At 43.8% G+C, this 9624-nt stretch overlaps 1 protein-coding gene across 3 annotated transcripts in view; it reads right to left on the bottom strand.

Moving 5' to 3' along the window:
• The window catches only part of MBD2 (methyl-CpG binding domain protein 2), a 50846-nt gene extending 41662 nt beyond the window's left edge, over window positions 1-9184 (bottom strand). The window contains exon 1 of one of the 3 annotated variants that reach the window (XM_036418326.2): window positions 8509-9184. In XM_036418326.2, coding sequence (XP_036274219.1) covers window positions 8509-9044 — 536 coding nt within the window. In that variant the 5' untranslated portion in view covers window positions 9045-9184. The remainder of the gene's footprint in view (window positions 1-8508) is intronic. The other 2 variants (XM_036418325.2, XM_036418324.2) reach the window with 2 other exon arrangements.
• Between the last annotated feature and the right edge of the window lie 440 nt (window positions 9185-9624).

Here is a 9624-nt window from a genome sequence, read left to right on the forward strand (position 1 = left end):
GTATGATTATAAAACATCCACAAGTTTAAATCTTATCTTCACAAATAGCATACTGAAGTCATTATGAATGAAATGATGTCAAATTTTCTTCAAAATAATGAAGACTGAGTCAGAAGTAGAAGACTGAGATATGGATGAAATACGATGGGCAACTGTTATACTGGGTACTTGGTAGTTTCTAACGTGATTCCCTCTTTTACATATATGTTTGAAATTCCCTATAATGTTTAAAATATAAATATTAACGTATGAAAGCTGGATATTTCCTCTGAAAACTGGAAAGTTCTTTTTAAAATTATGAAGAGTTTGGGCAAGTAATTTGAGCATTAAATAATTTCTTTAGCCCTGGCCTGTTAGCTCGGTTGTTTGGAGCATTGACCCCTTATACCAAGATCAGGACACATGCAAGAATCAACCAATGACTGCAGGGATGGGTAGAGCAACAAGTCAATGTCTGTCTGTCTGTCTGTCTGTCTGTCTCTCTCTCTCTCTCTCTCTCTCTCTCTCTCTCTCTCTCTTTCCTTTCTCAAATCAATAATTTTTTTTAAACAGAATTTCTTTAGCAGTAAAGGGGGGAGAATTTTTTAAGTATCAATAAGGAAAAAACTGTTTACAACTTGGGTACTAATAAAATATAAGAGCATTCCATTTTTTCCTTTAACATAAATGTTTAAGGAATCACCATACAATTTTAAACAGTGCTAAAAGACCTTAGAATTCTACCCATCTTGACCACTGCCTTAAGGCACTTACTTTCTTTTCTTTTCTTTTTTATAATCTTCCTTGTTCTGAAGTACACTCACTTTCTGAACAAAGAGAAAACAAAAACAAAAACACTGGTTGTTTTGGTTAAACAACCAAAACAAGAGAATGGACACTGGTGTGGAAAAGTCAGAAGTTAAATTGTCTGGGAATGATTTCAAAATAAAATGGGGGGGGGGGAGAGATAATTGATGAAACAAGATTGGACGGAAGTTGTTCATTCATGTGCTCAACTGGTTGATGAGCACATAGGGGATTCATTACACTTTCCCATCTACTTTTCAGCACAGAGGGATTCATTACACTTGCCCATCTACATGTGCTTCTGCATACGTTTGAACTTTTCCATCATAAAAAATAGATAGCTAAATATACCCCCAAAACAGACTACATATTCAAAAAAAGGGGGCTAGAGGCTTCCAAGATAGCTTTTTTAAAGAAATGCATGCCTCATTGCACACATGTTAAAAAGAATATTAAGGACATGCATCCTTGCCTTCATCTATGGATTCTTCCACCATAAAAAGAATAGGGGAAAAATGTCAAAATACATTATTCAAAAATCTTTGAGAGGCCGAAAACCAGTTTAGCTCAGTGGAAAAGCATCGGCCTGCGGACTGAAAGGTCCCAGGTTTGATTTCAATCAAGGACATGTACCTTAGTTGTGGGCACATCCCCAGTGGGGGTGTGCAAGAGGCAGCTGACCGATGATTCTCTCTCATCGATGTTTCCGATTCTCTATCCCTCTCTCTTCCTCTCTGTAAAAAAATCAATAAAATATATTTTTTTTAAATCTTTGAGAGGATAATGTTCTTCTTCCTCACATTTGTAAATCACTCACAATTGTTCCTGACAAATGTTAAGTGATCAATTTTAAATTACATTTGGTATTACTTATATTCATATACAGCTTATGTAATCAAGTTCCCAAACAAATTAGTTTGAATTTAAATTATAAGACAAAATCATAAGATCTACAGATATTATTCAAATTTCATTCTATTCCATGCTTTTATTTTTCTTCCTTGGGAATTTTATTGTTTTGAAGTTCTGATGAAATTAATTAATACTTCATTTTACAACTTGCCTAGCCACATCTTAGTGGAAGTGGCAAACAGCAATAAAAGATCAATAAACAAGAGCTGAAAAGCGTATGAATATTCCTAGTCAAACAATAAATTCATGAAATGAGAGTTGATGATTTATTTCTAATTCATCAGGCAAGTCAGAGGACATCTCAAACTCGGGATAAAAGGTTATGAATTTTCTATTAGTCCCTCTATAAAATCTTTTTTAAGAAAGTATCACTTCCTGCCAAAACCAGTTTCACTCAGTGGATAGAGCGTCAGCCTGCGGACTGAAAGGTCCCAGGTTCAATTCCGGTCAAGAGCATATACCTTGCTTGCTGGCACATCCCTATTGGGGGGTGTGCAGGAGGCAGCTAATCGATGTTTCTCTCTCATTGATGTTTCTAACATTCTATCCCTCTTTCTTCCTCTCTGTAAAAAATCAATAAAATATATATTTTTTAAAAAGTATCACTTCCCTTGCAAATCACCTGTTTCTATTCCATTAATTAAAACCAAATTATGACTGTCTCACAAATGGAATGCTTAAAGCAATTTGAAAGTATCATCTGTCAATTTTGTTGGAGATATTTTTAGAGCGTGTCAGTTCCCTTTAAGCTCCGTATTTCCGCTGCAGCAGGTATTGTGGTGGAAGTCATGGCAGGTAAGACTCTGCATGACAGATTCTAAAAATCAGATGTAGGACAGATGGCAATGTCACACCCTAACAAAAATTTCTCCAGCACGTGACTAAAAGACATAATGGTACTGCTAAGAGAGAGTTACGAGAGCACGATTTCCACCAGACTTATGTCTTGTATTTATGGGCCCAGGCTAAACAGGCAAAATCAAGAAAGAAAGGAAAAAAACTAAAACAAGTCAAACTTCCAATTATGCAATACATGCTTAATATTGCATTTCTTTCCTTTTTCCAACTAAAAGGCTTTTGGTCTGCAAGGTCTATTTCAACTGTATCTCAACTCTGAAAGAAGCATGCGTTTTTGCAGGAACCATATAAACCTTTCTCAAGATGCTACATTTAGCCTGCGAGTTACAACTGATTTCACCTAATTTCAGTGAACGCTTTAAAATGAAGACATAGCTTGCTCCTTAGGAAATGTGTTGCCTATATGAACATCTGAGAAATAACAGGGTTAACCTAATTAAATATTTGAAAAGGGGGCGAGGAGAGAAAAACAAACAAAAATGATCACTTCTATTACCCACCATGAAACTGCTCTAATTAATGGTAATTTTCCCCCTCCAATATTACACAGCTAGGAGACCATCTTTTGGTCCAACGGCTTCACTGCCAAATAGGATTTAAAATTTACCCTTTGTCAACTTTAAGATGCAAGTATCATAATAATACATAATTACATTATTTGAGTAGTATGCCGAGCGGATTATGCACGAGATGTTGCAATATTTGAGAAGATGAGTAAGGAGCTCTATTGGAGGCTGCAGAACAGGGTGGGTAAGAGTTCTGGGGTTAAACCACCTGCATCAGGATTCCAGCTCTGCCCTAAGCAGCAGTTCAACCTCGAGCAGACTCCTTCACTCCCCTATGCTCACTCCCCATATGTAAAGGGGAGATAAGTGTACTATGCTTCACAGGGCTATAAGGATCTAATAAGATAATAATGAAAAGCACTTAGCAAAATAATACTAATAGCTGGCAAAGTTATGAGAGCTGTGACACTGCATACTCATAAAATTAAGGTATATAAGACCCTACACTATACACTGTATATCAGTGGTTGGCAAACTGGGGCTCAAGAGCCACATGCGGCTCTTTGGCCTCTTGAGTGTGGCTCTTCTACAAAATATCGCATACCCTAATTAAGTTAATAACAATGTAGTTTAAGTTTAAAACATTTGGCTCTCAAGAGAAATTTCAATCTTTGTACTGTTGATATTTGGTTCTGTTTGCCCACCACTGCTATACACTATATACTAAATCCTATATACTACACTATATAGTCAGTAAAATTTGTGAGAAAAAGCCACAGATTCTATGAAAATGAGTATGAGAATAATACAGGGGACATCAGGTTTAACCACACAGATGATCCAAAATATATATTTTTTTGGAAGGACTGTTTATTGAAAGTCGGACATTTTAATATTTAAGAACTGTGGCTAGAAAAAATTTGTACTAAACTAAATATCCACCAGTAGGTTGCATGATTACCTTGTATCCATTAGGGAATATTACCCAGTTGATTAAAAAGAGTAACATTTTGCATAAGTGGACTTGAAATCATGTAGGTGAGGCGTTGTTGAATAAAAATACGTAAAATTGTAGACCAACAATAAAAATAAAATAAAAAAAGAACTGTGGCAATGGGTCTCTCCCTGATTTATTCTGCTAGGTTTTTTTCCAACAAAGACTATCTGAGTTGTTTTTTTAAGACAAAAAAAGGGGGTAAGGGGAATGCTGAACTTTGAAATTCTCAATGATTCAGAAATCATATTCTTAAAGCACCATACTAGCCTTCGGTAACAAACGAAATTTTGTTTTACAACTTTTACTCTACAATTTTTATTTTTCTATTTTATTAGATTTTAGAGTGACAGGGAGAGAAGAAGGGGTGGAAGAGGGGAGAAGGGGAGAGAGGGAGAGAGAGAGGGAGGGAGGGAGGGAGGGAGGGAGGGAGGGAGAAAGAGAGAGAAAGAGAGAGAGAGAGAGAGAGAGTTATTTATGCATTCACTGGTTGCTTTTTCTATGTGCCCTGGCTGGTCACTGAACCTTCAACCTTGCATCCCGAGATGATGCTCTAACCAAATGAGCTACCTCGCCAGGACGTTACTATACATTTTTTCAAGTCTATTTACGTATGTTCAGCCCATAAATCTTGAATTACTGAATCGTTTTTTCTTAATTGGTCCTTAAACATATCTAAAGCTTCAAGAGCTCCAAGTATTGATTTTAACGTTGTGGAACTGAATCCTTAGAACACAGGCAGAGGTACAACCAAAGCCACTTTACAAAGGGAGAAACAAGCTCCCGCACTGGGAAGTGCACGTGACAAACGCAGGCTGTGCCTCTGGGAAGAGCAGTTAGAACACCAGCTCCAGACCTCTCATTTCCCTAGGCTCCTCTTTCATCATCTCATGACTGTATAGGCCTCAATTACATGTGTCCAAGTCTTCTCTCCAGATCAAGACGAAATCTTTAGTCTCTCTTCATGCACCTGGCTCCCTCTGATTGTTTTATTTTTTGTTTTGTTTTAATTGTTCTCTCTATCCACTGTCTTTTCTTTTGAGAGAAGTGATCAGGTGTGACTACATAATAATTTTGATAAGAGTCAAAATGTTTACTATTCTGTTTCCAATATCCAACCAGATGATATATTATGGCAGCAGCTATAACAGTTGCCCATGCCTCCCAGGTGTTTAGCCCAGGTAGAAGCAAAAGTCAAGAGTCCTGGCCAGTGTGGTTAGTGTTGGCCGAGCAACAAAGGGTCTCGGGTTCTATTCCCAGTAAAAATGATTGTTCAAATCTTGAGTTCATATAATGGCCTCGAACTTTTTCAGAAACTATACCAGTGGATCCAACATTTTATCAAACCACACCCTTTTTAAAAACAAACTTTGGATGATAATATATGAACTGCCACTATACTATCAGTAGTCCTGACAGAAGGCATAATTATACTGCTTAACTGGCAACCGGAGGCACACCTTCCTCTTAGAACTTGGCAGTCTCAGGAAACCAAAACACCATTCTACCAAAATGTGAGGCTTTCTTGATGAGCTTAAACCCAATTAATAAGTGTTAAGACACACCCTGCGTTCACAGACACCGATTTCTCTAAGTCTCCCCAGGGGCAGGCTAATTGAGGAGTTAGCATTATTAGAATCAGTGTGAACTACGTGGTGCAGGTGTTCACATTGCCGACGGGAGAGTTAACGCTTAACCACCTATTAACGATACGGTGGGTGTTTTGAGCTACTGGTTTTTAACGGGTCTCGCATATACAGAGATGGTAATATGCAAAGCGGTGACTCTGCGGACTGAAAAATAATGTGTTCACCTTTGCTACAAGTAGGTGACCTTCAACATTCATCACTGAAAGTGGAAGTCAGTATCACACACCACATGTGTCCTCATACCTCAGAAGGAAACGAAGACTGGGTCTTACAACCCGGCCTAGGAACTAACACTGTAGGCAGTGAACAGCCAACACTCCTTCCAGCCCTGGACCGAGAACATGTGGCACAAAATGTGCAATGTGTCCTTTAATTTTGCATGAACAAGTAAAAAGCATATTATGTTGTATTGTCTCATAAAAAGAACAACTATCACTATACTGGTTTGTGATTTTCTTCGATGAATGTCTGAAAAGTTGTTTTAAATTATATCTGTTTTCTACCATAAAGCATCTGCTGAGTTTGTATAAAAAGAGTAAACATCAAAAATGTATACACATCGTCAGACCAAATGGCTCAGTGGTTGAGAATCGACCTATGAACCAGGAGGTCACAGTTGGATTCCCAGTCAGGGCACATGCCTGGGTTTCGGGCTCAATCCCCTGTCGCAGCATGCAGGAGGCAGCCAATTAATAATTCTCTTTCATCATTGATGTTTCTCTCTCTCTCTCCCTTCCTCTCTCAAATCAATTAAAAAAAATTTTTATTTACAACACGTTCAAAATATATTGAGACCACAAATGAGAACACAGCAATCTACCTTTCTGAAATAATTTTTCTAACTACTTCAAGAAAAATAATTTTTAAAAAATTGCCATAACCAAAAGTTAGTTTGAACAAATACGTCATCTCAAAGCCAAACAAACCATATCCCAGGAGAAACATCCCAGAGTTTAATATAATATCCTCTACTAGGATAGACTAGTCTCCTATCCCTCAAGTTCACGAAAAGAAGGCTTTGCATACCACCTGCTTAGGAAAACAGAAGGAGCTGCTAATGAAAGAATATGCACAAGGGAACAATGTGAATATCCCTACAAGAAACAAATGAGCCAAACTGGTTTGGCTCAATGGATAGAGCGTCGGCCTGCGGACTGAAGGGTCCCAGGTTCGATTCCGGTCAAGGGCATGTACATTGGTGGCGGGCACATCCCCAGTAGGGGGTGTGCAAGAGGCAGCTGATGGATGATTCTCTTTTACCGATGTTTCTAACTCTCTATCCCTCTCTCTTCCTCTCTGTAAAAAATCAAAAAAAGAAACAAATGAACTTGAGAGGAGTAAGAATCTGTTCCACAATAACTTTCTTAGTATTATTCAAATACATTTAATATTTAATGATGTGAAAATACAAAACAAGATAACCATCTCTGTATGTTTAAGGTTTTCATTCTATCTCTTACGATATCAAGAAAGGTGGTCTCAGATAAACTGACAAAAACAGTTCCAATAAAACACCACTTTCATTTTTTTACTTGAAGAGATAAATTTACTGAAGCTACTCATCCATATACTTCAGCAACTATCAGAAATAACTTATTTACATATTATAGCAGTAGTGATCACATTCTTGCGTATGCATGTAAGTGTATATTTGTTAACCTCTTAAATCTAAGAGTATTTGCAATACACATACACATACACTTTAATATATTTCCCCAGGGGTAATACATTAACCAACTCGAGGTCAGAAAGAATGGAAATCCTTCAAAATATTATCCGAACGGCCAAATGGCTGACAATAACACCCAAATATTTCCTGGAAAATGACCCAATCAGCCCACAGACACAGCCTGCAAGCCACTGAACAGAACACGCTCCTATTTTGTTCTGTAAATGGGAAGGTTCGTAAGAAATGTTAGTAAATCTGTTGATAAGAAAATTCCACTGGAAATCAACAGCCACAGGCCTCTTCCTGATCTTACTGGGCCATCCAAACTAATGACATGACAGCAGGGGCGGCATGGCCAGGGGCTGCAAGGCCGCATCAAGCTGAAAACCTTCATCCCTGGGACCAGGGGTTCTCAACCGTGGCACCGGGGTCACGTGGGGCCAGATCATCCTGTCCCCTGGGGGCAGATCCTGTGGACTGTAGACTATTCAGCAGCATCCTTGGCCTCGATGCTGCCCCTTCCAAGGGGTGACTATCAACCATGTCCCCGGACACTGACAAGTGCCCCCTCTCCCCCCGGGGGACTAATTTGGGTCCAGGAGTCTAACTGCTCATTCCAGCGCTTAGTGTCCAAAGGGGGGCACGTTCCACAACACCCGCCGGAGCGGCCGGGCGCTTCCTGGGACACCTTCCTGGAGCCCACCACCGAACCCAAGCCTCGTCCCTCCCTCGTCATTCCTGCACATGTGCGTGATTCAACACTCCTGCGAGGATGAGTCTGCGACGGGCTGGGAAGGGAGCCAACAGTGACTGGCTTTTACGGTTTCGATGAATTACACCTCCTTTTTAACCCTTCGGTGGCCGGTCATCGCCGCCAGAGCAGCCCGGGCTTCGCCAACGACTGCCTCCAGCCCCTCCAAGCTCAGACGTCTCAGCAGCCACACACCGCGCCTGTCACCGCGCCGGCCTCGCCCCGCACCCACGGGCTCCGGCACCTCCTACTGGACACCCCAGCTCTCAGCTGGACTGCCCGCGCCCAGGGCAGCGCTTGACCCTTGACCCCGGCCTGACCCCGCCAGCATCAACCCCCACCCCGCCCCCCGCCCCCCTCTCACCCCACCCCCAGGGCGGTACCTGAAGTAGTAGACATCGCTCTTGCCGGCACTGAGCCCAGATTTTCGGATCACTTCCTCCTTCTTCCATCCGGGGGGGAGGGCCGGGCAGTCCATCCTCTTCCCGCTCTCCGTGGCCCGGGGTCCCCTGGGCCCCGGTCCCGCGCTCCCCGACGGGAAAGGGACCGGCTCCCGCCGGGGGGCGCCGCCGCCACCGCTGCCGCCGCCGCAGACGCCGTCGCCGCCAAGGCCGCTGCCGCCACTCGGGGGACGGCCGCGGCCCCGTCCCCGGCCACGGCCCCGTCCCCGTCCCCGGCCACGGCCCCGGCCACGGCCACAGACGCCGCCGCCCCGGCCCGCCTGCTTCCACCGCCCCCGGCCACGGCCGCCGCCCCGAGCGACTTCCCTGCGCACGCCGCTCACCGGGGACGGGGCGAGCGCGCTGCCCTGGCCCCCCTGCTCTATGGCGGAGTCGCCGCCAGCGCCGCTGCCGCCCGCCGCGCTCTCCCCCTCCTCCTGCTCCGGGCAGCAGCGGCCTCCCCCCGGGTGCGCGCGCATCCAGCCCCCTCCCCAGCCGGCGCTGCGCTTCTTCCGTAACCGAGCCCTTGGAATCCCGGAGACCCGCCCCGCCCGCAGAGCGGCGCGCGGGGGACGCGCGCAAGCATCATAGAGCGGACGCGCGCAGAGCGGCCCTCCCGCCCGGGGCGTGGCCCCGGCCACCGCCCCTTAGGTCCTCCAAGCGCTCTGGGCGGCCATCTTGTCTCCGCCCCCTGGAGGGCACGCCCCCGCGTCGCTCGCTCCGCCCCCGGCCTCGCCCTTCCGGCGCTGGCCCCGCCCCGCGCGCGGATCCCGGAAGGCGGGTCGGCCCCCGGAGTCCCGGTGGAGGTGGATGTCAGAGGTGCTGCGGAGGCTGGGTGCTCCAAAGAAGGCTGACCTCCCCCGCTGGGCGATTTCACCCGCGCTTGCTTTCCAATGACTGAACCACAAACAAGATATATCTCATATTTCATATTCACTAATTCGATTATTCATTTAACAGGATGACAGATGCCCTTTCTTATCTTTGCATCAAAGCTTGCCAGCGAGCTCTGGTTGAAGGAGTGAGTCAGTGTCCCTTTAGTTATCACTATCCTGCAAA

This window comes from Pipistrellus kuhlii, unplaced genomic scaffold, assembly GCF_014108245.1.
Source record: "Pipistrellus kuhlii isolate mPipKuh1 unplaced genomic scaffold, mPipKuh1.p scaffold_m20_p_6, whole genome shotgun sequence".
NCBI classification, from domain to species: domain Eukaryota; kingdom Metazoa; phylum Chordata; class Mammalia; order Chiroptera; family Vespertilionidae; genus Pipistrellus; species Pipistrellus kuhlii.